We start from the raw sequence: 20212 nt of genomic DNA, 5'->3' as shown, positions 1-20212 counted from the left end.
CAGAAATATCAATAACCTCAGATATGCAGATGATACCACCCTTATGGCAGAAAGTGAAGAAGAACTAAAGAGCCTCTTGATGAAAGAGGAGAGTGAAAAAGTTGGTTTAAAGCTCAACATTCAGAAAACTAAGATCATGGCATCAGGTCCCATCACTTCATGGCAAATAGATGGGGAAACAGTGGCAAACTTTATTTTTTGGGGCTCCAAAATCACTGCAGATGGTGATTGCAGCCATGAAATTAAAAGACACTTGCTCCTTGGAAGAAAAGCTATGACCAACCTAGACAGCACATTAAAAAGCAGAGACCTTTGCTTTGTTGCTTTGCCAACAAAGGTCTGTCTTGTCAGGCTATGGTTTTCCCAGTGGTCATTCATGGATGTGACAGTTGGACTATAAAGAAAGCTGAGTGCCGAAGAATTGATGCTTTTGAACTGCGGTGTTGTAGAGGACTCTTGAGAGTCCCTTGGATTGCAAAGAGATCCAACCAGTCAATCCTCAAGGAAATCAGTCCTGAATATTCATTTTAAGGACTGATACTGAAGTTGAAACTCCAATACTTTGGCCACCTGATGCAAAGAACTGACTCATTTGAAAAGACCTTGATGCTGGGAAAGATTGAAGGCAGGAGGAGAAGGGGATGACAGAGGATGAAATGGTTGGATGGTATCACCGACTTAATGGACATGAGTTTGAGCAAGGTCCAGGAGTTGGTGATGGACAGAGAGGCCTGGCGTGCTGCAGTCCATGGGGTTGCAGAGTTGGATGTGACTGAGCGACTGAACTGAACTGAACTGGACTGGACTAGGTTTGTCTCCCTCTCAGGGCTAGAGTTTGGGCAGAACAAAATTGCTCAGCCCCCTTCCAGAACCAGAGGCTTTCTCACAAGGAGACTGTCATCGAGGCTCCCCAAGGACAGAAACAGAATCAAACTACCATGCCATAACTCCTTCATTCACTTCCCAGACATTTATTAAGCCTTGAGGTTGGCAGCAGACATTCACCAGTTTTGGACAACTTTGTCGCAGACTAGCTGACCGTGGGGCTCGGTGGCATCTGGCGGCAGGAGGGCCAGGTAGACGGGAGTCTCAGCCCCCTCCTCCACCTTCCTGGAGGCATGAGCACCCCCCAAGTCCGTCTTCACCCACCCGGGGCAGCACGCATTCAGCAGAATCCTGTCGGCTTTCCTCTTCTCCTCCAGGCGGCGGGCAAGAATTCTCGATAAGACCGTGACCCCCAGTTTGGACACCCCATAAGCCGAGTTGGGCCAGCCCTCCCTCTCATGCACCTCGTTTTTCGTATCTTCCACAAACTTCTTCATGAGGTCCACCAGGTCTTCCTCTGTGAGCGTCTCACACCGGAACTTCTCCTGCAGATCTTCGCTACAGTTTTCAAGGGCTTGGGAGCCCTGTGAACTACTGACGTTCACCACTCTGCCTGAAACAGGATAATGAAAATACGGAAGCGTGTCACAAATACACCATCACTGGTTGACTGCTGACAAACATGTGATTCAGTCATGGGGCAGGCTTAATTTCTGATTTAAGAAATGATTCTAGCAGTCATTACAAAAAGCTCCAAAAGGCATTTGAAAAAGACGCAATAAAGCACCTGTGGATTTTAATTTTTTGTGCTTTGTTCCCCCAAAAAGAACATAATGAGAACATAATTCCGTTGATAACACGTGCTAAAGAGCAGTGATTTGCCATTAGGTGAACAGGAGGCAGGTCTGCAATAGGACCTTCAGGTAGTGTTGAAAAACACAACCCCCTACACACACACACACTCTCACACACACACCCTACACACACACACACCCTACACACACCCCCTACACACACACACTCACCCCCTACACACACTCACACACATACACACACACCCCACACACACACACTCACACACACACCCTACACACATACTCACACACACCCTACACACACACACCCTACACATACACACCAACACTCACACACACCCTACACACACACACACACACACACTCTCCAGGTGTTTGTGAACTTGCTTTCCTGGAGACAGCACCCTCACCTTTAGATTATTTCCTAGGGCCAAGGGGCCACCTCTGCATACCTGAGTGCTAAAGTCAGAGTCAAGCCATCCCTTGCCAATGACCCTTGTCTGACCTTAATGATGGATACTCTCACATATGGAAGGGGTTGCGTCTCCAACCCAGATTTGATTTTCATCACTTTTTAACCCCATATTTAACCAATAATTAAATATAATTAGTTTAATGAGTTAATCTTCATATTAGCAACGATTCACAGCTACTAAAGAGACAGTTCTGTCCCTAAAATAAAATAGGCCCAAAACTAGAAAGCAATCTGAAGCATTGGTGGAAATCCCCAAACCGGTAAATATGTGACTTTACATATTTTGTCCAACATCGAGAAACACTAGATTTGGGGAGTTCTTTTCTCCCAAGTTATCCTGAATCCATGTTTACTTCATCCAAAAGAATAAATGGATTTCCTTTCACTTTGTAAGCGGCATTCACCAGAGGCACACATCTGTGGGGTGGGATGTGAGGGCATCCTGCGGGCCCAGCCCCGTGGAGATGCCCTCCCTCTGTCCTTGTACTGGGCATCCCATGTAGTCCCAGCACCTAAGACTCTTCAGTGGTTTCTTTTCTTTTCCTTCCTTCCTTCCTTTTCTCTCTCTCTTGTAATGCCTATTTCTTTCCAAACTTTTAACTTCGAAAAACTTTGCAGCCTACACAGAAGTTGCAAGAATAGTTTAGTAAACATCCATATAACCTGTAGGTTTCCCTGGTGGCTCAGACGGTAAAGAAAGTGTCTGCCTGCAATGCAGGAGACCTGGGTTCAATACCTGGGTTGGGAAGATCCTCTGGAGAAGGAAATGGCAACCCACTCCAGTACTCTTGCCTGGAAAATCCCATGGATGGAGGAGCCTGGTAGGCTACAGTCCATGTGGTCGCAAAAAGTCAGATATCACTGAGCGACTTCACTTCCACTTCCATATAACCTGCAGCTGAGTTCACCAACTGTTAAGCATTTTGCCAAATTCGCTTTTGCTCTTTCTCTTAATTGTAGACAGGTAGCATAAAGGACCGGAGAAGGCAATGGCAAGCCACTCCAGTACTCTTGCCTAGAAAATCCCATGGATGGAGGAGCCTGGTGGGCTGCAGTCCGTGGGCTCGCTAAGGGTCGGACACGACTGAGCGACTTCACTTTCACTTTTCACTTTCACACATTGGAGAAGGAAATGGCAACCCACTCCAGTGTTCTTGCCTGGAGAATCCCAGGGATGGGGGAGCCTGGTGGGCTTCCGTCTAAGGGGTCACACAGAGTCGGACACGACTGAAGTGACTCAGCAGCAGCAGCAGCATAAAGTAGGGAAAACGCAATAGCAATCCACTCCAGTACTCTTGCCTGGAAAATTCCATGGATGGAGGAGCGTGGTAGGCTACAGTCCATGGGGTTGCAGAGACATGACTGAGCAACTTTACTTCCCTCAGCATAAAGTTAAAGTCACTCATTCATGTCTGACTCTTTGTGACCCCATGGACTATAGAGTCCATGGAATTCTCCAGGCCAGAATACTAGAGTGGGTAGCCTTTCCCTTCTCCAGAGGTGGCATAAGGCTTCACCTTAAACACTTTAGTATACATAAGGACGTTCCCTTCCATAACCACAAAGGTGATCACACTCAAGCTATTTATCAGGGTACAACACTATTATCTAAAGTAGAGTCAATATTCAAGTCTCCTGGATTGTCTCAGTAATCTTCCTTTACAAGTTTTTGTTTTTTTCATCCAGTGTCCAATGTGGAATCACCGATTGCGTTTAGTTGTCCTTTTTAGTCTGTTTTAGTCTAGAGCAGTTGACGGTGAGCTTGAAGCCTCTAAGCCATTGTTTTATAGTATTTCCCCTAGTTTGGATTGGCAAGATTCTTTTTTATTTTAATGATTATATTCATCTCAATATTTTGATCAGCAATTCTGCTTTGCTGAAGTTATGTTCTTCATTACTTGCTAAGCGGCTTTGTTCTCAAATGCTTGGCTGCTACAAGGAATTAAATTCAAACAGGAAAGCAGGAAAGAAAAAAATAATTACAGGAGCTACTCTATGTCTTTGGTGGAAATAACCTTCTAAGAGGAAGAGGCATCTTCTTTGATCTCAAGGCACACTTCTGGGGGAGGGGCCACGGGGTGACAGTGGCAGCGGCTAAGTTGGTCCAATCAGCCCTGAGAAGGACTGAGACACACCCCATCACCACCACCCTTTGCTGAGGGTCAGGTGGCCCCACCTGTTTGCAAACAACGCTATAGCATTCTGGAAAGAGTGGGCATATAGCCCCCCCTAGTGGCTGAAGGTATTAAAAAGCAGACACATTGCCAACAATGTCTTGAGAGTCCCTTGGACTGCAAGGAGATCCAACCTGTCCATCCTAAAGGAAATTTAAAAGTAACAAAAAGTCCTGAATATTCATTGGAAAGACTGATGCTGAAGCTGAAACTCCAATACTTTGGCCACCTGATGCGAAGAACTGACTCATTTGAAACGACCCTGCTGCTGGGAAAGATTGAAGGCGGGAGAAGGGGACCACAGAGGATAAGATGGTTGGATGGTATTACCGACTCAATGGACATGAGTTTGAGCAAGCTTTGGGAGTTCGTGATGGACAGGGAAGCCTGGAGTGCTGCAGTCCATGTGGTTGCAAAGAGTCAGACATGACTGAGCAACTGAACTGAATTGAAGTGGCTCAACGGTTGCTTAACCTATTCACTCAACCTTGAACCAACAAGCAAGCTGGATAACTTTCTTTAAAGAGATATTATAAAGCTAAAAAAAAGAGTGGCTTTTAAATCAATTTTGAATGGGGAGAAAGTGATTCCCTATAAACCAAGGGAAAAGTGAAAAGGTTGGCTTGAAGCTCAACATTCAGAAAACTAAGATCATGGCATCTGGTCCCATCACTTCATGGGAAATAGATGGGAAACAGTGGAAACAGTGTCATACTTCATTTTGGGGGGCTCCAAAATCACTGCAGATGCTGACTGAAGCCATGAAATTAAAAGACGCTTACTCCTTGGAAGGAAAGTTATGACCAACCTAGACAGCATATTAAAAAGCAGAGACATTACTTTGCCAACCAAGGTCCGTTTAGTCAAGGCTATGGTTTTTCCCATGGTCATGTATGGATGTGAGAGTTGGACTGTGAAGAAAGCTGAGCACCGAAGAATTGATGCTTTTGAAGTGTGGTGTTGGAGAAGACTCTTGAGAGTCCCTTGGACTGCAAGGAGATCCAACCAGTCCATTCTAAAGGAGATCAGTCCTGGGTGTTCATTGGAAGGACTGATGCTAAAGCTGAAACTCCAACACTTTGGCCACCTCATGCGACGAGTTGACTCACTGGAAAAGACTCTGATGCTGGGAGGGATTGGGGGCGGGAGGAGAAGGGGACGACAGAGGATGAGATGGCTGGATGGCATCACCGACTCGATGGACAGGAGTTTGAGTGAATTCTGGGAGTTGGTGATGGACAGGGAGGCCTGGCATGCTGTGATTCATGGGATCGCAAAGAGTCGGACACGACTGAGCGACTCAACTGAACTGAACTGAATAAACCAAGGGCCTATGATGTTCAGCGTTTTGCCCTCCAGGTAAACATGAGGTTTATCAAAAAGTCACAATTATTCTCAGTGTGTTACAAACTGAAGATTCCTGCTTTGGTAATTACTGTTACAGAAAACTGGTTAAAGACAGTGATTCACCAGCTTTGGGTTGATCCCTAGGCCCCACCCTCCCTAAAGCTTTCTTTTATCTTTCAAAATGGCTTGTTCACAGTGGTTTGACATACTGTGATCCTTCCCTCACTAGAACTAATTATCCTGATTTGATTGAAATCAGGAAATGGGGATACTGTTTCCAGTTCTATTACTACCTGACCGTATTCACTTTTCTGGGCCTAAATATCCTTTTCTATAAACTGAAGGTGTAGGAACATAAATTTTCGTCAATACCTTGCAGGTTTCAAATTCTATGATTCTAAAGCCCGTAGGGAGAAGACTTTCTGATACTTGGTAAAAGACACAACTACAGTGAAGTACTACACAGCTATAAAAAAGATTAAGAAAGGGTTCTGTCCTGTCCTGGAATGAGTCCCAGATAGAGTAAGTGAAGAAAGCCAGGTGGCAAACATAATGTATTTAAAAAAAAATAGGTGGAGCAAAAATTTATATACATTTATTTTTGCTTACAAAATAAATAAATGCTTGCATTTATTTAATTTTTGGCCATGCCCCACGGCTGTGGGATCTTGGTTCCCCACCAGAGATTGAATCCTGGCCCTTGGCAGTGAGAGTGGTCTTAGCCACTGGACCACCAGGGAATTCCCTAGATTTGCCTTTAAAAACTTCATCCCTAGGCTTTCCCCGCTGGCTCAGTGACATAGCATCTGCCTGCCAATGCAGGAGACACTGGTTTAATCCCTGGTGCGGGCAGATCCCACATGCCTTGGAACAATGAAGCCCATTGCCACAAACGCTGAGCCTGTGCTCCAGAGCCCAGGAACAACCACTACTGAAGCTCTTGCCCTAGAATCCGTGTTCCACAACAAGAGATGCCACTGCAAGGAGGAGGCTGCACACCACAATGAAGACTAGCCTCTGCTCAGTGTGACTACAGAAAAGCCCGAGCAACAGCCAGCACAGCCAAAAATCAATCAATCAATCAATAAAATTATAAAAACTCCATCCCCCTGGCTCTGGGCACTCACCAACTCCATGCCTCTGGCCCCAAAGCTTCCTTCAACCAGTACCTGCAACTCTTACCTGTAAGCTTTCTATGATCCCATCCCACGAAAGAAACCAGTAAATAGAATTACCTGTGGAAACTGGGGATGGGCAGGCAGGTGGATCTCTTACCATGCATATTTTTAGATTTAAATATCTTTGCACCGGAGATAATCTTTATTCAAAACGTTCAGTTAAGAAAAGCACATTTCCAAGAAAAAAACTACTTCTTTTCCTAAGAATCATGATTGATTTCTTGGAAAGAAAGTCCTCAGGGAAGCCAGCCTTCTGTCCCCATCTCGCAGCACAGTTGTAATTTATACAGTTAGTGTTCTTTGTCAGTGACAGTCTCCCCGACTGGACTCTGTGCTCCATGCACAGGACTGTCTGTGCCCACAACGCTCACCACTGTAACCCAGGCACCAGAGTAACGCCTGGGTTATGGTAGGTGCTCAATACATGCTTGTGGAAACAGTAATAAATGTTATTTAGTGAATATGTGAAGGTGTGGGTAAGATATTTCCTAATAAAGACAAATTTCCTCTGGATGTTCTGAATCAGCTTGGCATAGGTTGGTACAAGAAGAAAAGAATACAGACAACTTCATAATCATGCAAGAACAGACCCTTTCCCCAGGCCCCAGGTGAGCTGGGTGGGGACTGGTCACCTTGGGGAGTTGAGAAGGACTCACTGAAGTTGCTTAAAAGCAAGACGCCTTATGGGACTTGCAACACCTTCTCCTCCTAGGGTTGAGTTAATGGCTTGGGACCCAAGGTTGAGATGTATCATACATATCTTTTATTGCTGCTGTTGTTTTGCAGGAGGTGGGAGTTGAGCCTTTAATAAACGGTGATGGGACAACTGGGCAGCCATTTGCAAAATGGTACATTTAGATCCCCTCTCCCTCCTTCAGTTCAGTTCAGTCGCTCAGTCTTGTCCGACTCTTTGTGACCCCATGGACTTCAGGATGCCAGGCTTCCCTGTCCATCACCAACTCCCAGAGCTTACGGAACCTCAAGTCCATGGCATCAGTGATGCCATCCAACCATCTCCTCAATGAATCGGGTATCTAAACATGCACATATCTACACATGGCTAAGGGAATTCATGCCTATCAACACACAAGTTAGGGAGGAAAAGTGAAATAATTCTTCCATAAATTTGGTGCGGGATGAGATGGTTGGATGACATCACCGATTCAATGGACAAGAACTTGGGCAAACTCCAGGAAATGGTGAGGGATATGGAAGCCTCGCGGTCCGCAGTCCAAGGAGTCTCGAACAGTCAGACGCAACTTGGCGACTGAACAGCAAAGTACCTGTCTTTCCATAAAGCTGAAATGTTCAGATGAGAAGCCAGATACTGTGAGAAGATAACACAGTTTTCTATTTTTTCCCCTATGGAGAAATAGCCCCCCCCCGGAAGACTCCTGGGGGTCAGGTGCCTGTGGCTCACTCCTTGCTGAGGGAAGACAACCTGACAGTCAGCAAAGCCAGACCCACCGTGAGGTTTTACTATCGGCAGTAATTCGTTGCAGACGTTTCTCGTGGCAAAGAAGTTTGTCTTCACTGTCATCTCAGCTTGAATGTCAAACGGCGTTGGATCATCAGCTTTTCAAAAAGAGAAGGAAACAAAGTCACACACTTCCCCCCTGAAATTCTCAAGACAAAGTAGATCTTATCTCTGATTAAAAGCAAAGCAAGGTAACTTTAAAACAATTTCAAGGGCTCCCCTGGTGGCTCAGTGGTAAAGAATATGCCTGCCAATGCAGGGGACATGTGTTCAATCCCTGATCAGGGAAGATCCCACGGGCTGCAGAGCAGCTAAGCCCATGGGCCACAACCATTGAGCCTGTGCCTTAGAGCCCCTGTGCCACAACTACTGAAACCCGAGCACCCTAGAGCCCTTGCTCTGCGACAAGAGAAGCCACTGCAATGAGAAGCCTGCCCACCACAACTAGAGCGCCGGCCGGACTTGCCACGACTAGAGAAAAGCCGGCACAACAACGGAGACCCAGCCCAGCCAAAGATGTTTAAATAAATTAAAAGCAGGAGGCTGATGGTTCTCAGTCGTCCAGCCTCTATCTGAAGCATCCACAAGGCCTGTTAGAACACAGCTTTCTGGGACCTGCCCCGAGTTTGGGATTAAGGAGTTCCGGGGTGGAGCTTCATCATTTGCATTTCTAAATCAGTTCCCAGGTGACGCTCCAACTACTGGTTTGTGAGCCACACTTGGAGCAGCAGTGATCAAACCCATCTTGAAAGGGCGTAGGAGGAGGCATCTGGAGATTCTGCTAAAATGCAGATTACAGTTCAGCAGGCGTGGGGCTGAGGCTGACAATTCTGCGATTCCCGCAGTTCCCAGGGTCGCAGGTACTGCTGGTCGAGGGTCCAAACGCTGAGGGGCGAGGGTTGCCAGATGAGGTCAGTGTGCCCCCCATGTGTTGTCCACCCATCCCTCAGCTGTGGGCTCCAAGGGGGTGTCCGCCAACTCCCCGCCTGAGCGAGCAGAAAGCCCGGCAGACTGAGTTGCTGGAACGGGTGCCCCAGGCTGCCCAAAGCCCAAGGCAGAGGGAGATGAAGACAGGCTTCACAATGCTTCGTTTTCCTCCGCTCGGCTCTTAGATTTCTCTTTCCCAGTAGGTTGTAAGTGAGGCCGGCCTTTTATTTCTACCCGCAGCACAAGGCAGATCAATAACTTTCTTATTCGAGTCATGGAGCAAGTAATCTCCATCGCCCTGCCCCTTTCCGAAGGAAGATGCTACTTAAAACCACCCTTAAAAAGCAAAACCCAGAACAAACCCTCTCTGTTTGACAGCAAGCGGAGCTTCCCTGGGGGTGGGAACCACACTCGCTTCCTTTTTGCCAGAGCCTATCAAAGCCCTACGTTAAAGAGACCCAAGTCCACTAGCGTGCATATGCGCGCTAACCCGTGTCTTCTAGACTCACTTCCTGTCCCGAGCAGATGCCTCCTGGTGTCTATGAATGCGCCCTTTGAGGGAAAGCGAAAGCCCAAAGAGAGCTTGGAGACCCTTCGCAGAGCAAATGTTTCTGGCATTAGAAAGCTGATGAGCTTAGTAGGGCGTGGTCCCCTCCCCGGAGACCGACTCTCTTGCAAAACTCAGCAGCTGACGGTTCTGGGAGGGTCCCGGGTGGCGCACTGTGGCACACAGGCCCGCACAGGCCGGCGGGCAGGCGGGGCACGCTGTGCCCGGCACCGCGGCTGCTCTCGAGCGAAACGAACCGCTCCCGCGACTCCGTGGGAAGCGAGAACCAGCCGTGGGAGGCGAGCGCTGAGCGCATCCCGAAGGGCGGGCACTGCCTTTCCGATCACTCCAGTGGACGGGGTCGGGGGGACGAGGGGCGCGTGCAATTCGTCGCGGGGCGCCCTCGGAGAGCCGGAGACCTCCCACCCACCCCTTCACCTACTCTTGAAAGCGATGCCCGCGTTGTTGACCAGCACGTTGAGGCCCCCGTACTCCTTGCGCAGGAAGTCGCGCAGGGCGCGGATGCTCTGCAGGTCGTCGATGTCCAGCTGGTGGAAACGGGGGCTCAGGCCCTCGGCCTGCAGCTGCTGCACGGCCGCCCAACCCCGCGCCTCGTCCCGCGCCGTGAGCAGCACGTCCCCCGGGAACTCCCGGCACAGGTCGCGCGCGATGGCGAAGCCGATGCCCTTGTTGGCCCCGGTGACCAGCGCCACGCGGGTGTAGGACGACATGGCCGGTGTGCAGGGCGCGCGGGGCCCTTGGGTGGAGAGCGATCCGGGCCGTGGGCCACCGGCGGCGCGGGCTGCGGAGGCCGGTCCACAGTCTGAGAAGCCAGGAAGAACTGGGTTCTAGGCTCCAGCGCTGTGACTTGTAGAGAAAGAGGCTCCGGTCCTCGATCCCTCCCCTCCTAGGAGGGGCGGTCTGTTCCTGAATGTTTTGTAACGCCCCATTCCCGGGTCCGCCCCCTCCCCGCGAAGCGCCCACTGTTGATCCCGCCTCCGAGCCACAACTGAGCCAAGGGGTGGTCTGTGCGGGTGGAGAGGGGCTTCTCCTAAAGCATAAATCAGACGGTGGTGAGTCGAAAGGGTCTGAAGATTTTCTGCAGTTTGAATGAAGAAACTAGGAGAAACCCCAAAGGAGAAAAACAAGTGCTGACTATTTTCTTGGGCATGCGCCTGTCATCCACTGCAAAATGAGGATGCTTGCTTTTCTCTTGAATACAGTGAAATGATTTCGACACGGTACCTGCTTCTCAGGACCTCGATCCCGTTCCTTGCTTCAGAGAAACTCAAAAGAGGGAATGAGAGAAAAAAGGTCCCAAGAGCAGATTTCCAGGTGTGGGCCGGGTACCCAGCTCTGTGGGATCCCAGTGCGCCCCCACGTGGGCAAGAGTGTTTATGAAACTCCCATTGTGTGCCAAGCGTCTTGCCTGAATGTTTTTCTTCATCGTGCATAACTCCTGTGGGTGCTAAGTGTCTCCCCTGGAGAAGGAAATGGCAACCCATTCCAATATTCTTGCTGGGAAATCTCGTGGACAAAGGAGCCCGGCCGGCTACAGTCCCGTGGAATCTCAAAGAGTTGGACAAAGCTTAGCAACTAAACAAGTAGGATATGTTTGTGTGTGTATATATATATGTATATAATTTCTCCCAGTGAAATCTGTGTGCCCACAAAATTTAACTGAAAATGAATCTCTAAAGGTGTGTCACAGTGTGGACAAGCAATTAGAACTCTTCAGCCCACTCTTTTTAGTGTGATCCGAGTGCATTTGATTGGTGACTTTCAAATTTATGGGGAGCAGTGATTTCATGACTGAGTTTTTCCCAAGCACAGCTTGGCTGAGCTACCCAAGCCTGTCACCTTGACAGCACTTTCTTCATCAAATCAACAAGTGAGGTCAGGAAGGTGGGCACCTACTGTGGCTCAGCAATTATTATCTTTTTTCCCCTAAAGATTATTTAGATCTCTCTTTTCAAAATGTAGGGCTACTCAGGTTTTCTACTTCTTGAGAGCTTAATTCATGTTTTCCAAAACATTTGTATATTTTATCTAGGTTATTGATTCTGTCATGAAGTCATTCATAATATGCCGTTATTAATCCTTGTAATATCCATAGCAATGCCATTTCTCTCACTCCTGATATGGGCAATTTCTGTCTTTCATATTTTTTTCCCTGATCTGTCTGGTTAGAACTCTTCATTTACTTAAGGAAGAAGCTTTTGATTTCATTGATATTTTTCTCTATTTTTTCTGGTTATATTTCTTTTCTAATGTTTATTTCTTCTCTTCTCACTTGGGGTTTTATTGGCTCATTTTCATAGTTGATTTGTGTTGTGCTTCTTTTTGTTTGTTTTGTTTTTTGAGTTTTAACTATGGAAGCTGAGATCATGGATTTGAAATCTTTCTTTTTTTCTAATATAGACATTAACGGTTATTAATTTCCCTTTTAATACTATGTTAGTGCAATCGCATAAACACTGATACATTGTGCTTTCACTTTCAACCAGTTTAAAATGATTCTAGAATTCCCTGGCAGTCCAGTGGTTAGGACTCTGTGCTTTCACTACCAAGGGCCCAGGTTCAATCCCTGGTTGGGGAACTAAGATTCCATAAGCTGTGCAGTGCAGCCAAAAAAATATATATATATAATAGATAATAGGTAACTTCTAATTTACTTTTTGATATATTCTTTGACCAAGAGTATTTAGAAGTACTTTTTTAGCTTCCAGCTACTTAGGGATTTTCCAGATACCTTGCTGTTACTGATTTCTTATTTCTGTTGTAGATGGAGAACATGTTTTGTGTGACTTGAATTCTTTTAAAGGAGTTTTTTAAAGCTAGGAGAGAGAGAGAGGAAAGCATTTTTATGCAATAGGAATTATCTCAAAAAGAGGTAAAAATAGGTGATGGAGACAAAGCAAATAATTCAAGAACAAAATGTGTGGGAAAGTGAGTGCAGATGGGTCCTAGGGCAAAGACGGGAGCTTGGCCTTGGAATCAGGACACCTCCTGTGACAGGGAAAGCCATGTGCGTGGGTCTAGTTGTAGGATGTTGGGTGGCTCTCCTGGGGGCACTATTTTCCCTTTGAAGGATGAATGATTTGAGGTCATTAACAAGAAGGATTCTTTGGGGAGACTTGAGGAAAGTGTAGCCATTTTCAGAACAGGAAAGTAAATTTATTAAGGAATTAGGCAGTGTTGATGAGCAGAGTTGGGGCCCATTTGAGACCTGCGGTCATAAATGTCAAGACAGCCCAAACAGCCTCTTCCAATTTCCTCCTGGCATTGTCCACAGAGCTGGTGTTTTGTCAGGCTCACATAACACAGGGAGAGATGTTCGCAAGGCAAGGGTCATAGTGTAGGGCTATGGCCTCTGAGGACAGAAGAGAGGACACCAGAAGTTTGGAGATTCATAATAAGTGAAAAACAGTAGGGTTGATGGAACAGAGGTCTCTGACGACAGGACACCCCTGGAGGCAAGCTTGTAGACCAGAGCCAAGTTGGGTCCGGGGGGTCAGTGTGGGGTGCTTTGAGATCAAGATCTCAGGGGTTATACAGATGAACCAGGTGAAGTGGGCAGGGAGACTTGTGTTGGTGTTTAGAGGTCAAGGAACTGGGAAGTCAGGATACTGGATGGAACTGTCACATGTCTACTGACCTCCTCAGAGAGGAGGACAAGTGTGGAGGGGAGAAAATACTGAATAATGTGTTGGCCTCAAGGTCTGTGCCTTCGGCTGTTTCTGTCCTAAGACTTTTTTTTTTTTTTTAAAGAAACAATGGTTCCCACATTTCATTTCGCACTAGGCCTCAGATTATGTAGCAAGTCAATGAAAGGGGGTCTGGGGTGGTTTGGGGAGAGTCTGTTGCTCATAGTAGGGGGCTTCCCAGGTTGCGCAGTGGTAAGGAAGCTGCTTGCCAATGCAGGAGACATAAGATGAGAGGGTTCAACCCCTGGGTCAGGAAGATCCCCTGGAATAGGAAATGGCATGCCACTCCTGTATTCAGCCTGGAAAATTCCATGGAGAGAGGAGCCTGGTGGGCTACAGTCCATGGAGTCACAAACAGTCAGACACTATTGAGCATGCATGCACACACACACACACACATGTTACTTATAGCAGTCATTTCAATTTTTTCATGTTAGAATTCCCTGGGGATCTTATTTAAAAAAAAAATTCTGATGTCTGGCTCTTTCCCCAGACATTGGGATTTAATTGTGCTTGGGTGTAACCCAAGCACTGGGAGTTTCAAAAGCTGATTCCAATGTGTAGCAAACTTTAGGAATCACTGGATTACATAATAAGGAGTTTTAACTGGTCAGAAGTGACACAATCTTCAAAAAAGAGCTGAAGATTTTGGGAGAAAAGAGGAGACAGGGTTTGGAAATGGCACAGGTGATTGATTGTCCCCTCCCCCTTCCTAGACATCAGGTCCTTATCACAGAACCTGTGGTTGTCCCTTTGTATGGAAAAAGGGACTTTGCAAATGTGATTAAATTGAGGATCTTGAGATGGGATGATATGCCTGAACTTTCTTGCTGGGCCTAATGTAATCCCAAATCTCCTTATGAGAGGTAAGCAGGACGGTCAGAGGCACAAGGAGATGTGAGATAAAAGCCAAGAGAGGCCTGGAGGAAGACAGACTGATTTGACGCTGCTTGCATTGCTGGCTTTGAAGATGGTGAAGACCCAGGGATGCAGGTAACCTCCAGAACTTATAAAAGCAAGGAGATGGGTTCTCTTCTAGAGCCTTCAGATGGAACACAGCTCTGTTGACATGTTGATTTTTAGGGCTACCAGCCTCCAGAATTGTAAGTTGATTAGTTTGTGTTGCTTTAAAACATTAAATGTGTGGTAATTTATTACAGCAGCAATCAGAAAATATACACTTAAGGTGGATGATTCTTCCCTTATCTTCTGGATGGAGTGAAAACACCCTTCACTCATACCTAGTAAAGGATTTGAATTGTGAACAAATCTTAAAAAAAGCCTGGTTTTGAAAAAAAAACTTGGATACCTTCCTAAGCGTGGAGGAGAAATGAATTAAAGGGAAAAAGTTGCAGGACACCCTCTGACTCGTGACCTGGTTGGCGGATCTGAGCAAAAGTGATGTGTAGGCTATTGTGCCGGATCCAAATTCCCACCATCTAAACAACCCTGCACACCTGGTCAGAAGTTATAGGTTCTGGGTTTTTTATGTATAACTGTGATTGCATTTAAACTGATTTTTCTCTTGCTTGGTGGGTTCTTCTGTGTTTCCTAAATCATTAGGGTTCAAACCAAAGTGACATGATATGCCAGCAACATCATGTTCAGGGTTCTCGTCCTTCATAAGGTGTGTTGTCACCTGGGCACTGACTGTCTGCAGCATTCATTCATCCGCATCCTCCAGTGAATATGCGAGCACCTGTTAGGTCCCAGACATGTGACCTGGAGTCAACAGGCAGGGGAAGCCTGCATGGAGCTGCTCCGGGTTCAGCTCCTCGGCGGCTCCTTGGGGTAGGCTCTCAATGTCTCTGTGCCTCAGTTTGCTCGTTTGTAAAATGGGAACAGTTATCCTACTTTCCTCTTATAACTGTGGTGAGGATGGCATGAGTTAATACTACGAAAGTGCTTAGAGCAGTCGTGGCAAGTGGGGACACCGAATGTCTGCTGTTATTATATTCTCTACCAGGGGAGACAGCTGGTCATCTTACACCATTATTGAGGTCCTTCTGTATGACAAGATTGGAGCCAGACAGTCATGTCTCAACCAACATTTCTTTACTGGAGGCAGATGATCTCATAGGCAGAGATGGAGACAGGAAACCCAGTCTCTCATCCTTCCTTAGAGGAAGTGCTATTGACCCTGTAATGCTCAGAGTATCTGGGTTGCTGAAAGCCAACCCCGGGCAGGAACGGGGCCCGTTTTCTTTCTAGAAGCAAGAATGAGTTGCTACTTCAAGCAACCTGTACTGCAGGTTCTGCGATACAGCGTGGCGGACCATAGGCAGCCCTCAGATGTGGCCACAGTTGTTCGCCATTAAGTCCCCAAATCTGCTACCAGGTGGGGTGACCCGGAGACCCTTAATAGTCGCTCCCCATTGGTTGGCTGTCACAGTGGACCCCGACCCCCAACAAGCAACTGTCAATGGGTTACCGTTAGTGGGCCTGCTCAGCCATTGGTTGGCTGCCACAGCGGGCCCCTCCCCCAAGTGAGCAACAGCCAACGGGCGACCGTTAGTGGGCCTGCTCAGCCATTGGTTGGCTGCCACAGCGGGCCCCTCCCCCAAGTGAGCAACAGCCAACGGGCGACCGTTAGTGGGCCTGCTCAGCCATTGGTTGGCTGCCACAGCGGGCCCCTCCCCCAAGTGAGCAACAGCCAACGGGCGACCATTAGTGGGCCTGCTCAGCCATTGGTCGGCTGCCACAACGGGCTGCTCCTCCAAGCGAGCAACCGTCAAGGAAGCACCCTTAGCGTGCCTTCAGCCAACAGTCTGTGGTTTTCCCAGCGGTGGTCCTCAGGTGGAGAGTGAGGTAAGAGGGGAATCCTGGTCTTTTCTCCAGGACCCACCAGCTCACCTACTGGCCTTTGGCCAGTGGGCGAGCTGGGGGGCCCAGGGAACAGGCTGAGGGCTGTTTCCTGCAGGGTTCCAGAGCCCTCGCCAAGGCCACCCACTGACTGGGCCCAGACCTTGAGTCGTTCAGGAACCTCTTCCTCGTTGCCCCCTTGTGATGTAATGGCAGCAGCAGGACTCACAGGATGCAGTTTGCGGGCCTTGGCCTGAGGAGCCTGAGGGCCAGTTGGGTTCTGGGCTCTTGGCTTCCTCAGAGATGATGGCTGGGCAGGGTTGGGGACCTGGCCCTGAGGGAGCTGCCCACGGAGCTCTGCCTCCTTTTAGTCAGGACCAGGACGTCAGAGGGGGACGGTTGTGTGGTGGGACCTAGCCCTTTCTTGTCCAGACAGAGGCAGGTCTGGGTCTTCTCCCTGGGGCTCTTCAGGTCCCCTGACCTCGGGGCCAGTGGGGACAGCCTGAAGGCTGTGTCCTACAGAGCTCACTGGCTGGGCCCAGACCTTGAAGAAGCAGAGAACCTCTCCCCCATCTCCACATCTGTGACCTCATGGCGGTGGGCCATCTCCGTGGGTCCCAGTCGTGGAGACCTCACAACTGGAGTAAACGCCATGGCCAAGAAGATGACAGCTTCAAAGAGTTTCAGTCTCTCCTTTCAGTTTCAAAACCTGGCACAGCTTAGCTCAGTGTCTACCCTAGGAGGCCAGAGGTCAGGGTTAAGTTGCAAGGATTTTGCACATCATTACTTCAGGTCCACCTCTGTGGTTGGGTCTGTTCTCTAGGAAGGGCAGTTGTTGTGAGCAGGAAACCAACCTGACTGGTATTTGCTGTAACATGTGTTTGCTGGGGCTGAAACTCCAATACTTTGGCTACCTCATGTGACGAGTTGACTCACTGGAAAAGACTGATGCTGGGAGGGATTGGGGGCAGGAGGAGACGGGGACGACAAAGAATGAGATGGATGGATGGCCTCACCAACTCGATGGACATGAGTTTGAGTGAACTCCGGGAGTTGGTGATGGACAGGGAGGCCTGGCCTGCTGTGCTTCATGGGGTCGCGGAGAGTCGGACACGACTGAGCGACTGAACTGAACTGAACTGTGTTTGTTCCTATTGATCTTGTACAATTGATTCTCTCCAGTTTCAGTGAACAGCTGAGGGCGCCTGTCCTCTCTGTGATGACGGCTGTGCGGGGTCTGGGGACCCGTTCTGAGAGCGCTGCCATCTGAGATCTGCCTCCTAGCTGGGCCTGGGCACTGGTAGGAAGACCCAGACTGGGTGCTGAGCCAGGGACCCCCTCCTCTTAGCCAGGCCTACACCAGGGAGGGCAAAGGTTGAGCCTTGAGGCCTTGCCCCTTCTTGTCAGTTCAAAGAATGACATTTGGTTTGGTGGAGGTTTATAGGTACATTGTGACCTGACCCTTACCTGACCTCAAGGACAAAGAGCCAATAAATTTGCAATCAGGCCCCTCCCTCAACTTTCCTATAAAAGGCCTTTGCTGAAACCTTTCAGGAAGTTCAGAGATATTAGCAGGTGAGGCACCCATCTCCTTGCATGGCCTTGCAGTAATCCTTTCTTGGCTCCAGACTCTGATGCTTTGGTGCTGTTTTGTGTCACTGTGTGTCGGGCACACACACTTGGGTTGGATAACACAGGCAATGGTCCTGGACTTCGCTGCAACCTCACCCTCCTCTCCCCTGTGCTGGGTGTCTTGAGTGCTGAGCCATCCCAGGTCCCTGCAGGGCTTGACCATCAGAGAGAAGGTAGGGCAAGCAGGTGTGGGACACCTATTCTTCTTTATGGTGGTGAGGAACACAGAACATGAAATATACCATCTTCACCATTTAAATGTCCAGTACAGCAGTGTTAACTATATGCTGATTACTGCAGAACAGATTACTGCAGAACAGATTTTAGCACTTTTTCAAGGTGCATAACTGGAAGAAATCTATACCCCTTAACCAACAACTTCCTATTTCCCTTCTCTCCAGACTCTGGTAACCACATTCTACTTGGTTTTTATGAATTTAACCACTTTAGATACTTCACAAAGTGGAATCGAAGTATTTCTTTGTATGACTGGCTTAAATGCCCTCAAGTATCACCCAGGTTTTAGTATGTGATAGGATTTCCTTTTTTAAGACTGAGTAATATTCCACAATATGTAGAGACCACGTGTTATCTGTTTAACTGTCAGTGGATACTTAGGTTGATTCCAGCTCTTGGTTTTTGTGAATAACCCTGCAATGAACATGGATGTGTTCATTATACTTCTTTCTTGAAGTAGAATACTTGCTAGGATCTAGAAATCATCTGGTCCAAACCAGTTTTTTGCACATGAGGATATTAAGGCCTCTGAATGTTCACACTGCTTGTCTCTGCCTGAACTGGAAGCAAGTCTTCAAATTACCAGTTTAATTATTTCTCCACTATATTACTGTCTTGACTGGTACCAAGGTCAGAGCCATCAGCAGGTCCATTCCTGTCATATTCCTATTAAACCATTTTGGAAGGTCATGATTTTTTCCCAGCTGTATTGAGATATAGTGGAGATATAGTGTAAGTTTAAGGTTTCCTGTAAGATTTGATATATGTATATTGAAAATGATCACCACACTAAATATGTTTAACAGCTTATTGCTTTATATAGCTACAAATTTTCCTGTTGATGAGAACCTTGAAGATGTACTCTCCTAGCAACTTTCAGATGTATAGCACAATGCTGACTATAGTCATCAATGCTATACATTCCATGACTTCGTTATCTTCTAACTAGAACTTTGTACCTTTTTGACCCTCTTCACCTTTCCCCCCAACTATCTGGCAACCTCCAGTCTCTATTCTCTGAGTCTGTATTTTTAGATCCCACATGTGAGATCCTATAGTATTTTTCTTTCTCCTTATGATTTGTTTCACTTAGCCTAACTCCCTGAGGTTCATCTGTGTTGTCACAAATCACAGGATTTCCTTATTTTTTTTGTGGCTGAATGGTCTTCCACAATATATGCACCACATCTTTATCCATTCATCTATTCGTGGACACAGGTTGTTTCCATGCCTTTGCTTTTATAAACAGTGCTGCTATGAACATGGGAGTGCACATATCTATTTGAGACTGTGTTTTCATTTCCTTTGGATGAATACCAAGAAGTAGAATTGCTGAATCATATGGTAGAGCTATTTTTAATTTAAAGGAAACTTTATACTTTTTTCCATAGATGTACCAATAGGGTATGAGTTCCCTCTTCTCCACAGCCTCTCTAGCTTTTGTTATCTCTTGTCTTTTTGATAATAGTCATCCTAACAGGTGAGAGGCAATATTTCACGATTTTGAGTTGTAGTTTCCTGGTAATTCGTGTTGAGCACCTCCCATGCACCTGTTGGTTATTTGTATGTCTTAAAAAAAAAAGTCCATTCAGGTCCTTTGACCATTTAAAACTTGAATTGATTTTTGCTATTGAATTGTATGAATTATTTATATATTTTTGGGTATTTATCCCTTAAAAGCTACATGATTTCCAAATCTTTTTTTCTATTTAGTAGGTTTCCCATTTATTTTGTTGATGCTTTATTTTGCTGTGCAAAAGCTTTTCAGTTTGAAACAAGTCCACTTGCTTTTTTCCATTTTTGGTTGTCGTTGCTTTGTGCTTTAGGTTTCAAATCCAACAAAATCATTGTCAAGACCCATTTTAAGGAGTTTTTTTTTTTTCCCTGTGTTTTGTCCTAGCAGTTTTATGGTTACTAGTCTAACATTTAAGTCAATTTGAGTTAATTTTGTGAGTGGTGGAAGGTAGGAGTGTAGTTTCATTTCTTTAAACATGTGATAATTTTCCCAGTACCGTGTATTGAAGGGACTGTTTCCTCTGGTGAGGATTCCTGTCAAATATTAGTCGGAT

At 47.0% G+C, this 20212-nt stretch overlaps 1 protein-coding gene across 1 annotated transcript; it reads right to left on the bottom strand.

Annotated features, from left to right (window-relative positions):
• Positions 1-948: 948 nt before the first annotated feature.
• Positions 949-10667, bottom strand: LOC129549060 (carbonyl reductase [NADPH] 3). The gene is made up of 3 exons (XM_055416130.2): positions 10208-10667; positions 8282-8389; positions 949-1438 (listed from the first exon to the last, which is right to left on the bottom strand). Exons 1-3 carry the CDS (start codon positions 10494-10496, stop codon positions 1002-1004), a joined length of 834 nt encoding a protein of 277 aa, XP_055272105.2. The 5' UTR covers positions 10497-10667; the 3' UTR covers positions 949-1001.
• Between the last annotated feature and the right edge of the window lie 9545 nt (positions 10668-20212).

The sequence above is a fragment of the Moschus berezovskii genome, chromosome 1 (genome assembly GCF_049115385.1).
Source record: "Moschus berezovskii isolate FMDL1 chromosome 1, NW_MosBer_1.0, whole genome shotgun sequence".
Lineage (NCBI taxonomy): Eukaryota > Metazoa > Chordata > Mammalia > Artiodactyla > Moschidae > Moschus > Moschus berezovskii.
Note: the sequence above shows the minus strand (reverse complement) of the source record. Positions and strands in the feature narration are given on the sequence as shown.